Raw genomic sequence first — 15,059 nt, 5'->3', positions numbered from 1 at the left:
AACCGTCAATCAACAGGTGTACAGATTCCTGAGCCTATCGGGCTCTGTCATATCTACACTTGAAACTGTGTATGGAGTCAGCCTCCACCACATCACTTCCTAATGTGTGTGTGTGTGTGTGTGTGTGTGTGTGTGTGTGTGTGTGTGTGTGTGTGTGTGTTAAAGAGAAATATATGTAGTAGACGTAATAGAGGAAAAATAAATTGGTTAGAAAGGCGGGGTCCAAGAGCTAATAGCTCGATTCTGCAGAGACAAATAGTAAATGCAAATAGTAATTACACACACACACACACACACAGCAGAACAAAGCTGGAGGAGAGGGACTGGACGAGTCACATATGGAGATGATTGCTAAGGTATGGAAAGAAATCAGTGGGGAATTGAAGGACCTGAGGGAAACTATATGTAAGCTGCAGATAGAAGTAAGTGCAGCACAAGAGAAGATAAAAAGCCTAAAAACAGGCCCTCATCAGACTCTGCCCCAGGCAACCTGCCCCCAGGTACCAAGAGATGTAGTAATGGCAGGGACCCCTACAATTGGTCCAACCTTTGCTGAAATGCTGAAGAGCCCAGATGCTATGTGCACAGTCAAGGAAGTTGTAATGAAAGCAGTAACCTCACAGGAGGCAGCTAGATGCACAAGCCAGCTAATGGAAAGGAAAAGAGCTGTAGTAGTGGTAGGTGTGAAGGAACAAGAGGGCTCCACAAGGGAGGAATGGAGGACTAAAGACAAAGCTGCAGTGGCAGGGATATTAAAGAAGATAGGAATGGAAGGGGCTGAACGAGACATAGAACAGTTTTTCCGGATTGGCCAGTACAACAGAGACAAAAAGAGATTGATCAAGGTCATCAAGAGCGAGGTCATCAAAGAGGACATCCTAGTAAAGAAGAGCAAGCCGAGGGATGCAAGGAATTACAAAGAGGTATATGTTCAGAGGGACATGACCAGAGACGAGATAGTAAGGGCAGCAGATGCAAGGAAAAGGCGCAAGGAGAGAGAAAGGAGCCAGGGAACCTCAGCCTCCAACCCAGCAATCCCAGATGGGAGTGGGGAATCCCAATCCAGCAACTCAGGAACCCCAGGGGATAATGCAACACCCCAGCTCACCACCAAATTTGGGCTCCCCCTATCCCCCAGCACAAACCCTTCCTTGCCCCTGCACAATGCCCATCATGAAACCCAAATCCTCCCCCTCCCCCTCCCCTTACCCCAAGTATCCCCTGCTTTCCCAGCCCCTGGTAGTCTTCCTGCCCCAAGCAGGCCCAGGCGAGACCTAAGCCCTCCATCCCCCACTCCACCTCCCCCCAAACCCCTGTCAACTACTCCGCAGGAGGGCGTGCCCTCTCCACGCAACCCGTCCTCTTAAAAATAACGTCACTTTTGGCTGGTATGCGCACTATGGCTAAATTTGGACGTAATTTGAAATGAAATCGACTCACAAAAGTGACGCTCTGTTCCGTTTTCTATTTGAGTTGTCCGGTGTACGCGCAGAGGTTATAAGAGGACACTTTAAATTAACTTTTTTCATAACGTTTTGAAACTTTGAGAATTTCCTGCCCACCTAACCTATCAGAGGACCCTTAACTTACTGTTGTTGAAAAAAAAAAACCCAAATTTATTTTCATTTTCAAATTACGTCCAAATTCGGCCATACGGGCAAACGGCCAAAAGCGACGTTCTTTTTAAGAGGACAGGTTGCTCCACAAGCAGTCCCTGCCCCCTCGCCCTCAGGACTTCTTCCTGCCCCCTCGCCCTCAGGACTTCTTCCTGCCCCCTCGCCCTCAGGACTTCTTCCTGCCCCAAGCAAGCCTGAGCAAGACGTAAGCCTTCCATCCCCCACTCCACCTCCCCCTGAACCCCTGGCAACTACCTCACAGGAGGATGAGCCTACCCAAGTAGCAATGACCATGGAACAACTTCCTACACTTGTGGGAAGTGAGGGTGAAATTGGATATAAGAAAGTGAGCGTCAAGATAATGTACTCAAACATTGATGGGATTAGCAATAAGCAAGTGAACTGGCAGAAAGGGCGCAAGAAGAAAACCCTGATGTAATAGGAATCATGGAAACAAAATTGTCAGGAGTCATAACAGACGCTGTGTTTCCAAATGACTACTATATAGTAAGGAAAGAGAGGGAAGGGAGAGGAGGTGGAGGAGTGGCCATGCTGATAAGGGAAGGACCGAAGTTTTGATTAGATGGGAATTCCGGACTGTGACGGGTTCAGAGATTACATAACAGGAACTATAACAATGGGAGGACCTAAGATAATAGTGGCAGACATTTACAACCCTCCCCTAAATGACAGAAGACCTAGAGAGGAGTTTAATAAGAACAACATGGCAATCATTAATATAATAGAGAGAGCAGCTTCAGTTGCCCGCAGGAATGGCTCAAGACCCTTAATAATGGCGATTTCAACCATGGAAAGATAGACTGGGAAAATGGGGACCCACATGGTGGTGCAGATACATGGAGAGCTAAACTCTTGGAAGTGGCAACAAGGAATTTTCTGAGCCAGCATGTCAAGGAACCCACAAGAGTGAGAGGCAATGATGAACCAGCTAGACTCGACTTGATATTCACCCTGAATGAGTCAGAAATAAGGGAAGTCAAAGTTGAAGCCCCCATAGGAATGAGTGACCACAGTGTACTAAGCTTTGAGTACTTGGTGGAGGTAGGGATAACCTATTCAAGGATGGGATCGGAGGGAATAAGACTAAATTACCGAAGAGGAAAGTATGACGAGATGAGGAACTTCCTCAGGGGAATACCATGGGAAACAGAACTTAGAGACAAGAATGTGTAGGACATGATGGATTTTGTCACCCAGAAGTGCCAGGAAGCTGCAGACAGGTTTATCCCCGTCCAAAAGGAGAAAAACAGAAAAACCCATGGTTCAACCAGGAATGTAAGGTAGCGAAGCAACTGAATAAAAGAACATGGAGAAACTACAGAAATAACAGAACACCGGAGAGCAGGGAGAGATACTAGAAGGCCAAAAATGAGTACCTCAGAGTGAAGAGGGAAGCAGAGACAGTTTGAAAATTACATAGCAAGTAAAGCAAAGATCCAACCAAAACTGCTCCACAGCCACATCAGGAGGAAAACAACAGTGAAGGAACAATTGATGAAACTGAGAAAAGGGGAGAACAGATACACAGAGAATGACAAGGTGGTGTGTGAAGAACTCGACAAGAGATTCCAAGAGGTCTTCACAACAGAACAAGGAGAAGCCCCTGCTCTAAATGAGGAGGCGGCAAACCAAGCAACCTTGGAGGAATTTGACCTCACCAGTGATGAGATCAAAAGGTGTCTGCTGGAGCTGGATGTGACAAAGGCTTTTAGGCCTGACAGAATCTCACCATGGATACTAAAGGAAGGTGCAGAAGCACTAAGTGTGCCACTCTCTATGGTGTATAGCAGGTCACTGGAAACAGGAGACTTACCAGAAAGTTGGAAGACAGCTAACGTAGTCCCAATATACAAGAAGGGTGACAGGCAAGAGGCACTGAACTACAGGCCAGTTTCCCTAACTTGTATACCATGCAAGGTGATGGAGAAGATCGTGAGGAAAAGGCTCGTAGAGCATCTGGAGGGAAATAACTTTGTAACACACCACCAACATGGGTTCAGGGATGGTAAATCGTGCCTCACAGGTTTAATAGAATTCTATGAACAGGCAACAAAAATTAGGCAGGAAAGAGAAGGGTGGGCCGACTGTATTTTCCTGGACTGACAAAAAGCCTTTGACACAATACCCCATAAAAGGCTGTTAAAAAAGTTGGAGCATCAGGCAGGAGTAAAAGGTAAGGTGCTCCAGAAGTTTTCTTTTAGCGTGAGAGTAGCGGAAAAATGGAATGCACTGAAGAAGCAGGTTGTGTAGGCACATTCTATTCATAATTTTTAAACTAGGTATGCTCGGGTAATCGGACTGGAGTCATTGCTGAAATGTTGAGGTTTGATTTAAACAACCGATGGCTTGAAAGGCGGGATCCAAGAGTCAATGCTCGATCCTGCAGACACAAATAGGTGAATACAAATACGTGAGTACTAATTTTCAGTTCTCAAATATCTCAGTTCAAGAGCGCCAGGAGGCAAGAGTCACGCTGCAGCAGGCTCCAGGAATATCAAATTCCCTAAGTATTGGGAACAGGTTGAGGGCTGTAAGGGGTGTCACAGGTTACATAACAGTATTAGGAAGTTTAAAAGTAAATAAGATACAAGAAATAAGTGAAAGTGAGTGAAAATTCCGAGTTGGAAATGCTTATATTCCATAATAAAGGATCGTCAATAACAAAGATGGCCGCCACCACGGGGAAGGTAAACATACCAACAGATGATTGTTTAAAAAATTATCACCATAAGATATAATAAAAGAAAGTTTTCTTGACTGGTTAGAAATTATTGAAGACATGTTAAAGAATTATGAACAAAAAGTACGTGAATTAGAACAAGAAAATGGAGCGCTCAGGAATGAGTTTTGCACTTTAAAAGGAAGTATTCTTCAGCAAAGTAAGATAAATACCGTATTGACGGACAAGGTTAAGATACAGAAAGAACAAATCAAGGAACCAGTGAAAGAAAATGAGGTATGGAAAGTGAAGAGTGGTGAGTTTGACGAAATTAACAAGAAAATACTCATATGGTGAACAACTCCAAGGAACACTGAGGGTTAACAGAGTTAGGCAAGGATTTGCAAAGAGAAACTTCATTGACAACTCACATAGATGAGGTTAATAATGAACTAGCAAAGTACAAAGAGGAAATTAAAGAAACGTATGAGCAAGTTGTAAAAGAGAAGGAGACGATCAAGGAAGTGTGTTTAGAAGTCAAAACTAGAAATGACCAACAAGAAGCAGAAATTAGACAAGCAATTAGGAAAGAACTGTTAGCCAACAGTAAATTATAACAAAACACTACTGATAGAAGTCCATAACATTTTTCGGGTGTTTAGTAAAGGAAATATCATCTAGGGTGTTGGTATCTATATCTATCCATGTTGGAAATATCATCCAAGTATCATCATCATCTCTTCTGCTAACAGAGCAGCAGAAGAGATGAAAATCATTGAGAAGATAGTAGGTTTAGGAGCAGGCTTCAATACTTAGGAAAATGTCTATGATTTTAGGAGGCTAAGAAAGAATGAGAAAGACAAAAATCTTAGTGCCTTCATCGTTGTATCAGTCGATAATTTCTGTGTTGCGTGTTAAGATTTCTCTGGTGATGGTCTGGTTGTGTGAGGAGAATGCTCCTTGATGGAGCCCTGTTGTTTATGCATTGTTAATCGCCTAGAAAGAGACGTTGTTGTCTTGCCTATATACTGAGATCTTTGGAACTGACAGTCCCCAAGTGGTCATGTGAAGGCCCACTTGGGGCCTGTGCCCAAGACGGTTCACACTTTAGTACCTCTCACAAATATTAGTCACAAAAAGTTTGCGAGTAGTGTTTGACCCTACCATGAGTAGGGTCGTAGAGCTGAGTCTTAGACGTATGTACGTCTAAAGCCTGAGACGTATGTACGTCTAAAGCCTGAGACGTATGTACCCCCTACGTCATCGCTACTCTGTGAAGAATCCTATTCTAACCTTATGTAACCAAAATCAGTTATCAAGTGTTGTTTTATGTAATGTATGTACCAGGTGAGTGACGTCTCTATGAAATCGTAAATTAACAGATCAAGAGCAACATCTCATTGATTCGCTTTGCAGGTGAGGACTTATTTATCTATACCTTTAAGACTGAATGTCTGTCTGTCCAAAGTCAGATGCCAAACGCTTTGGACGAGTCTCACCTAAATTTGTAGGGGGAATTGTCTAGGGGTACGTAACGGGCGTAGGTTAGTCGGTGTAAGCGCAAGGAAAGTGCTTTATAAAATTTTAGCATTTAGAATCACCCCCCCCCCCCAGGCCATTATCGTGGAGTCTTTCTTGAAGTCAAGTGTAAAATATGGCGTGTGATTAACGTGGAGTTTAACGCCGAAGTTCCGCCCTAACTTCGGATTGTCGACCATAAACTAAAAATGCTTATAACCATTCTACGTTTTCTAGCGAGACTACAGATAAGAGTATAAGATGGGGTACTATTTTATCATTTTTTTAATGTAGAATCGTGTTCATGGACACTAACTGTATCAGTATAATACATTGTACCAGACATATATTTACCTGCAGGTGTACCCTGTTTCTCGGTGAATATACATTGAGAGTATCCTTTAGTCCTGGACCATCTTTAAGACTAAAATATACTTGCTTAGCTGGAGGGTAAGCTGTCGTGGGGGGCCAAGCTGTCGTGGTGGCCAAGCTGTCGTGGTGGCCAAGCTGTCGTGGTGGCCAAGCTGTCGTGGTGGCCAAGCTGTCGTGGTGGCCAAGCTGTCGTGGTGGCCAAGCTGTCGTGGTGGCCAAGCTGTCGTGGTGGCCAAGCTGTCGTGGGGGCCAAGCTGTCGTGGGGGCCAAGCTGTCGTGGGGGCCAAGCTGTCGTGGGGGCCAAGCTGTCGTGGGGGCCAAGCTGTCGTGGGGGGCCAAGCTGTCGTGGGGGGCCAAGCTGTCGTGGGGGCCAAGCTGTCGTGGGGGGCCAAGCTGTCGTGGTGGCCAAGCTGTCGTGGGGGCCAAGCTGTCGTGGGGGCCAAGCTGTCGTGGGGGCCAAGCTGTCGTGGTGACCTAGCTATCGTGGTGGTCTTAACAGCCCTCCAGTGGTCAGAAGCCCAACACCAAACTAATTGTAAAAAACTAAACTAAATAAATAAAATTTGGTTAGACTACACATCTCTGAATATTAGAAGTCTCAAGGGTGACGCCCCGAAGACTCACGTAAAATGGGCTGTCAGGGTCTCATCTCCAGAGAAAATAGCAGCATCGTCAGTGCCTATCCTTTGCTCCTGAGGCCTGTATGTGCTTACTAATAAACGTAAAGCGACTATAATGTTTGTGAAAGGAACTAAAGTGTAAACCGGTTGCAGATCGTTGTGTGTCCCTGGCCATGGCGTGCTCCGTGCTCCTGCTGGTGTTGACGGCGACCTCCATCACCCAGGTCAAGTCTAGCTTCTTTGCCCTCTCCCATCGGTATGGTCCTCCTCAGGTGGGTCTCTTCCTGCAGTATGGTCAGCCTCCTGTACTTGAGTTTAATGAGGTACGGAAGTGTTGGTACACACATGATCCGGTACAGCATAATGATTCATATCTTTTCTTAACAGGCAAGTTTACCAGCACCATCACCCAGCTACGGCGCCCCTCCAGCTCCAGCTCCCCAGCCCTCCCCAACCTACGACAATAACATATTCCCTAACGATAATTTCGTTCCCTCCATCCCCGAGCCCGTCCCAAACGTAAACTACGCTCCTCCTACCCCCCCGCCATCCCCTAAAGTAAACTACGCTCCTCCTACCCCCCAGCCACCCCCTAAAGTAAACTATGCTCCCCCTACCCCCCAGCCACCCCCGAAAGTAAACTATGCTCCTCCTGCCCCCCAGCCTTCCCCTACATACAACGACAACAACATAATCCCTAACGACAACTACGCTGCCCCTCCCCCACAAACACCGTCAGGGAGCTACGGTACACCGTCATACGACACCCCAACGGTGTCATGCCAGCCCGAGACGAAAGTTTCAGTGGTGACGACAACGAAGCTGATCCCGACCACAGTGATACAGACCCGGACGCGAGCCCTGCCCACCACCGTCTACTCGCAGATCACACAGACGCAGTACTACCCGTCCACCGTCATCCAGCAGCAGACCGTCACCTCCGCCGCCCCGCCCATCCTCCACACCACGACTGATGTGAGTCACAACCCTTCAAGTTATTACTTCACACACTTTACCGCCAATATTATGATTAGTAACGCAGCATGGTGTGAAGGAGAGACCTAAATATTTTGCCATTGTAGTTTCAGATAATTAACCAGTGCATTGTTCCGGCAGGTGGTGACTAACGTCAAGTATGTGACGAGGGCTCAGTACTTCACAGAGACGTCGTACATCACCGACACCAAGCTCCAGTACGTCACTCAGACAAGTACACAGACGCAGTACCAGACGAAGTACCAGACGCAGTATCAGACGCAGTATCAGACGCAGGTAAGGTTCGGATTTATTCTTTTGACTAATCATATTTTATATTTGGTAGAACACAGTTTCAGGGCGGGAAGCAGGTAGTCATAGCTCTCTCTGTCAACGTCCATAAATATTTATATTTACCCAAGAGTTCGTGCATCTTCCAAACATCCATTCCCTGGTGCATCTGTACTTGCATCCGTGGAGTTGAATGTACGTCTGTACATACATCCCTTCAATGTACATAAATCTACCAGAGGTCCCAGACTGAAGTAGATCTGATTGTGAAGATTTGAGGTAAGTTCCGATACACTAAGCTTGGTCAACATTAACCCTTAACCAACATTTGGAGTCGGTCGGCCGAGCGGACAGCAGACTGGACTTGTGATCCTGTGGTCCCGGGTTCGATCCCGGGCGCCGGCGAGAAACAATGGGCAGAGTTTCTTTCACTCTATGCCCCTGTTACCTAGCAGTAAAATATGTACCTGGGTGTTAGTCAGCTGTCACGGGTTGCTTCCTGGGGGTGGAGGCCTGATCGAGGACCGGGCCGCGGGGACACTAAAGCCCCGAAATCATCTCAAGATAACTTCAAGATAGGCTGTCATGTATGTCACTTCACATACTGTCACGCAAAGTTACACTGACACTAATTTTAACTGGCGTTTAGCACTGTTTTAAGGCAAGCTTTGCAGTAATTTTTCCATACATTTAACTCATTTGAAAAGAAGAAAGTTATACAAGTATTTGTTTTAACAATTTTTTGGAACTGAATCACAGTATTATACTCCAGAGTCTAGGCTCTAGATCAACATTACATGCTGGTCTTGAGTCTAGAACAGAGGTAATAGGTGCAAGAAAATGTGCCTAACCATTCTGTTCCACTCGGGGATCGAACCCGGTATCCAGGATTGTGAGTCGAAAACGAAGCCAACTGCACTACGAGCCAGCCATCCTGCGAATCGCTTCAACCCATCATATTATTACTCCTGCAGGTGCCTGAGTTTCTCTACCAGTATTTGTACTCGTTACCGATCAACTTGACCTAATTACCCGTCCATAGAAAGCGGCACGTGTGCTTTCTCCCGCTCTCCAGGCAAGGGGGGGCTCATTTTCCCAGGAATCCTCCCCCATGAGCACTGACGTGGCAAATATCTAGACCCCCTTAGAAGCAATACAAATTAGCTAGCAAACATGACTCTCCTGTAGCTAAATAAAGTCAATTCGATCCTATAAACTCATCACGTACACATTATATTAGCAATATGTAAAATAAAGACACGGAGAGGTCATATTTCCAATTACTGAGCATCGATAATGCAAAAAGGTGCACTGGTAATTGAAGAAAGCTTTATTTCGATGACCCACTTGGCAGTTCTTGTTTATATCCACCCAAAACCACTCATATATTTGTCTAACCTACGCCTGAAACAATCCGACTGCCCTACGTCTATTGTGTTATCTGGTCATATGTTTAATAAATGAACTTAGATCGCGAGCTCACCAAAATCACCGGATAAGAACGAACACATCTCTACACAGGTCTCCCGTCCACCGAGTGCGCCAGTCTCTCACCCAACGCTATACCCTATGTTTGACCGTCCCCATATTCCTCCGACCTTTCACCTAAACCCAGACAACCTCACCCCTTCTACTTGTATATTTGACCCAAAATTGCACCGTATGTATACAAGTGAGAATAGTTTACATGTCATCATTCATACCGACTCTAAATCTTCGCTCCAGGCATTGTTATCCAGCCAACACAGAGATAATATACAACTCATCACAGAAATCCTGTAGAGGAAAAGAAGCCCACAATCTAAGGCTGTAAATCGCCCTAAATTGGATACCAAGTCACATTGGCATAGATGGTAATGAAAAGGCAGACTCACTAGCAAAAACTGCCACTGTTCTATCGGGTTAAAATGCCACCAAGTTTTTCACAGATTATGGAACAATTCAAGAAGAAAATACTCCCAACTATCAAAAGTCGCCACAGAGCCAAAGTAGCGGAAGGAAGATCCACTGCGATGTGGTACGAGCAAGTCACTGGGTACTCCTCTTTCAAGCCTGGCAAAAAGATATCCAGAGACATTGCAGAGGTCATACACAGACTTTGACTTAGTTACAAGTGCTGCTGGGAGGTAATGAACCCAATAGTTAAAGAGTGTCATATCTGTGGTACACAACCGGCTACAGACAGGGTAGAGTTCTTAATTAAAACGGACTTGACTGTATTATTATTTTTGAACTCCGGGTTAAAGAATATTAAGTTTTTTTAAGGGACGGGGTAAGTTTTTCTAGTCCTAGAAATGATTACTAGGACTAGAAATGGATGTTGATTACTGGTGTCAACTCCCGAATGAACACAGCCTCAACGTACGACGCCGCCTACGGTCGTCGGTGAGTGTGATTGTCACACGATCGTCGCACGTTATGCCCTATGATTGTCACACGATCGTCGCACGTTATGCCCTATGATTGTCACACGATCGTCGCACGTTATGCCCTATGATTGTCACACGATCGTCGCACGTTATGCCCTATGATTGTCACACGATCGTCGCACGTTATGCCCTATGATTGTCACACGATCGTCGCACGTTATGCCCTATGATTGTCACACCGACGACCGGAAGAAGTTTTGTACGCTTGAGGCTGTGTTTATTCGGAAGTTGACACCAGTAATCAACATCCAGATGAATTCGACTTCGAGCATACAGCTGATTGATGGTCCTCCACTGATCCAGAGGGAAGATGCAAGACCTGGCGGACAGCTAAAAGTCTGAGTCAGGCAACAATAACCTCACCCTATCCTTCGGCGCTCCCTGCGATTAAGGAGCCTAGTTTCATTTACTTCTATACTTCACCTGTCCTTCTTTTACTCTGTTTCTAGGGAATATAGTTTAAGGTATGTCATAATCTCTCTCCACCAGGGATGTTCCTAGTGCCCAAGACTAACAATTATGCAGTTCAATTTTGGTCTCATTTGACGTGTTAATGTTAACATGCGATGTTGTCATTACTGTGATGTGTCAAAGTAATATATGTTTGTTTCTAATACTCTAAAAGTGAGACTTCTCCCACAGTTCCAGACAGTGACGAGCTTCAGTACCCAGATGCAGTACGTCACTCAGACCCAGCAGGTGCCCCAGTACGTCACTCAGACGGTGACCCAAACCCAGCAGGTGCCCCAATATGTCACTCAGACCCAGCAGGTGCCCCAGTATGTCACCCAGACCCAGCAGGTGCCCCAGTACGTCACCCAGACGGTGACACAAACCCAGCAGGTGCCCCAATATGTCACTCAAACCCAGCAGGTGCCTCAGTACGTCACCCAAACGGTGACCCAAACCCAGCAGGTGCCCCAATACGTCACCCAGACGGTCACCCAAACCCAGCAGGTGCCCCAATATGTCACCCAGACGGTGACACAAACCCAGCAGGTGCCCCAATATGTCACCCAGACCCAGCAGGTGCCCCAGTACGTCACGCAGACAGTGACCGATACACAGTACCAGACAGTGCCTGCCAACTGTGACAGTGGCTCTTACGATACCCCGACAACCTCAATGGCTGGGTACTACTAGGTCATCTCTCGTGCTTGCTTAGTGCTGACGATGCTGAAGTTGGTGAACTCTGAGGTACTGAAGGGTTAAAGGGTACTGAACTTCGTACCTGTACCGTACCCAAGTGTGACTCCTGGGGGGGGGGTCTGGCTCCTGGGGGGCCGGTAAGGCTCCTGGGGGGCCGGTAAGGCTCCTGGGGGGCCGGTCTGGCTCCTGGGGGGCCGGTCTGGCTCCTTGGGGGCCGGTCTGGCTCCTGGGGGGCCGGTCTGGCTCCTGGGGGGCCGGTCTGGCTCCTGGGGGGCCGGTCTGGCTCCTGGGGGGCCGGTCTGGCTCCTGGGGGGCCGGTCTGGCTTCTGGGGGGCCGGTCTGGCTCCTGGGGGGCCGGTCTGGCTCCTGGGGGGCCGGTCTGGCTCCTGGGGGGCCGGTCTGGCTCCTGGGGGGCCGGTCTGGCTCCTGGGGGCCGGTCTGGCTCCTGGGGCCTGCACACTAGTGCTGCCCATCAGACAATCAGGCCTCTTGGTCTGCAGGCGAACAGTTCAGTTGTCCGTCTGTCCAAATGTTACTTATTTTTTTTTATCAATAACCAACTAGGGAAAATGTTTAAATTACTATGTATCAAATATTTAGTGTTTAAGATTACCGGCGATCACTCTCATGATGCTCTCAACTTGGGTGTCTGCTCATCACGACAACGGTCACCATCATATTCAACAAATATTGATCTAGCAACTTGCACCTCTAATACTGATGCCATAAACGTATCCATAGAGGTGTCCATCGACTTGGACTGATCGGTACAGCGGTGGTCTCACTTCTTACAAGTCGGGGTTCGATCCCCCGATGGTTCATGTGGATGGGAAATATTCCTTCCCATCTGCCTCGTTTCCCCATTCCTTGTCCTCATGTCTCTCCCCAAGTACTAAATAGTCATACTAGATGACTATATAGTATGACTATTTGATATGACTTGTATGATATGAATATTTTGATATGCTATCTAATATGACCAGTATGATATCCCGGCGGTGCCCAGGGCGACCTTGTGCCAAGGCCTCTCCCACGCACCTCCCTCCTAACCTAACCTAACCTAACCCAACCCAACCCAACCCAACCCAACCCAACCCAACCCAACCCCACCCCACCCCACCCCACCCCACCCCACCCCACCCCACCCCACCTTCCCCACCACACACATTCTCTCTCCATCTCTTCCAACATACACCCTCCCCGTAACCCCCTTACACACCTTCCCCGTTTCGCCTCATCACTGTTATCATTTTCAAAACGCACTGTTTTCATCACTATAAACAAAACAAAAAAACCCTCATCACTTGACACTATACCCATCTCCACTAACAGACACCAGCCTCGCCTCCACCCACACAAACATACTTTCCCTATATCCCCCCCCCCCTGTTACTGTAACTGTCTTCACTACACACTATCTACATCACTGTAATATAAAAGGTTGTGCGCCAAATCTGTCATCTAAACATTCGTTTTGCATGTCAATATATGAATGCACGAATATTTAAACAAATGCTTAACTCTACAGATATTGGGTTGCACATTACATTTCGATATGTTGAAAGGGGGTGCGGAGGCAGATCCCCCTTGCAAGGAGGAGAAGGGGGCCAGCCCCGACCACCCCGTGAGACTTCACGTAAATCATCAAACACTACGCAAAGTTGCGTAAGGTTACATAACCTTCCCGGTTTGGTGCCTTCTTTTGATAATTACCTTACCTTGCGTAAGGTGAGCCCCAGTTGTCGGGCTCCAGCCTGGGACAAACGGGCTTTCTTCTTTATATGAGGGTATCCGGCGTGCCCGGGTGCGTCTGCTTGTCTGTCTGTCTTCCTTTCTCTATTCTTCTCTTCCTTTATCCCATTCTACCCTCGCTCCACTTCTCCTTTCCTCCCTTCAATTCTTCTTCCCTCCCATCCATTCTCCCTCCCTCCTATTCTTCCATTTTCCCTTCTGTTCTCCCCACCTCCCTCCCTTCTCTCTCCTATTCTATGTCACTCCTTCCTGCCCTCCCATTCTCTGTTTCAAGTTTTGTCTCTCTCCCCCAACCCCTTCTCCCTCCCCCAACCCCTTCTCCATCCCAGTTGACAAAACATGCTCGTTTAACGTTGAATCAACGTTACTGGCGTTGAATCGATGTCGATAACAGCTGGAAACATCTTATCTGAGCACTCTATGGAAACTCAAACCCACATTTCAGGCTTCACGAGGTCGCAACAGAGCACGGAGGTCGACCTCGCCCACACTATGACACTCACTATACAACACCAAATCACCATGCAAAAGTTCCCTGAATGAGACTAGCCCCACACGTCTGGGCCTCCAACACTGGACACAGACATTCTCTTAAGGTTTTCTCCTCATAATTGCCCTACATGTAGAGGGTGTCAGACCGACATGTTTGTTTTCATGATGCCAAGTGTAACCCCCCCCCCCCACGAAGTGTACTAAATCTTGGCACAGTGGAAGCTGTGTTGAATGTTTACACTTGTCTAAAGTATGATGATACCGTAACTGTGAAGTTTACTTGATACACGTCTCACTGTCGCTTAAGCTGAAGTCTACCTGATACACATCTCACTGTCGCCTAAGCTGAAGTCTACCTGATACACATCTCACTGTCGCCTAAGCTGAAGTCTACCTGATACACATCTCACTGTCGCCTAAGCTGAAGTCTACCTAATACACGTCTCACTGTCGCCTAAGCTGAAGTCTACCTAATACGTCTCAATGTTGCCTAAGGTGAAGTCTACCTAATACACGTCTCACTGTCGCCTAAGGTGAAGTCTACCTAATACACGTCTCACTGTCGCCTAAGGTGAAGTCTACCTAATACACGTCTCACTGTCGCCTAAGGTGAAGTCTACCTAATACACGTCTCACTGTCGCCTAAGGTGAAGTCTACCTAATACACGTCTCACTGTCGCCTAAGGTGAAGTCTACCTAATACACGTCTCACTGTCGCCTAAGGTGAAGTCTACCTGACACACATCTCACTGTCGCTTAAGCTGAAGTCTACCTGATACCAGCGGATGTCGGATGAGGTGAACTTTGTATAACACAGTAATACGAAAATGAAGACAGAATGAACTGCCAAGCAAGACGGGCGGCACAGATGGCAAGGTGTTCCTCCCGCCACTGGCCTCAGAGCACAGGGAGGGAATTATCAAGGAAAAGCACCAAGCCATTACGACTATATAGCACTTGGAAGGGGACAGGATAAGGATTTGGGATGGGACGGGGGCAAGGAATGGTGTCCAACGACTTGGACGGTCGGGTGATTGAACGCCAACCTGCATGAAGCGATACCGTCGCTCTACCGTCCACCCCAAGAACAACTTGTTCTCCTTTCCTGTTATACCATGTTCTGCCGCAGTTGTTTAGTGCCATAATACTCCATAACCACAGCGTT

The 15,059-nt window shown here is 47.1% G+C and overlaps 2 protein-coding genes across 2 annotated transcripts in view; both read left to right on the top strand.

Annotated features, from left to right (window-relative positions):
• LOC123761397 (uncharacterized) overlaps window positions 1-11,760 on the top strand; it is a 59,664-nt gene extending 47,904 nt beyond the window's left edge. Inside the window, exons 2-5 of the mRNA XM_045747410.2 lie at window positions 6,960-7,078; window positions 7,194-7,781; window positions 7,923-8,078; window positions 11,144-11,760. Of these exons, the coding sequence (XP_045603366.1) occupies window positions 6,980-7,078; window positions 7,194-7,781; window positions 7,923-8,078; window positions 11,144-11,644 (1,344 nt within the window). The 5' untranslated portion in view covers window positions 6,960-6,979 and the 3' untranslated portion in view covers window positions 11,645-11,760. The remainder of the gene's footprint in view (window positions 1-6,959; window positions 7,079-7,193; window positions 7,782-7,922; window positions 8,079-11,143) is intronic.
• LOC123761508 (uncharacterized protein PF3D7_1120000-like) lies at window positions 345-4,913 on the top strand. The gene is made up of 4 exons (XM_069314967.1): window positions 345-422; window positions 4,066-4,240; window positions 4,403-4,612; window positions 4,732-4,913. The coding sequence occupies exons 1-4, from the start codon at window positions 345-347 to the stop codon at window positions 4,911-4,913; spliced, it is 645 nt and encodes a 214-aa protein (XP_069171068.1).
• Window positions 11,761-15,059: the final 3,299 nt, after the last annotated feature.

The sequence above is a fragment of the Procambarus clarkii genome, chromosome 7 (assembly GCF_040958095.1).
Source record: "Procambarus clarkii isolate CNS0578487 chromosome 7, FALCON_Pclarkii_2.0, whole genome shotgun sequence".
In the NCBI taxonomy this organism is placed as follows: Eukaryota; Metazoa; Arthropoda; class Malacostraca; order Decapoda; family Cambaridae; genus Procambarus; species Procambarus clarkii.
This window is presented reverse-complemented; position numbering and strand designations above follow the sequence as displayed.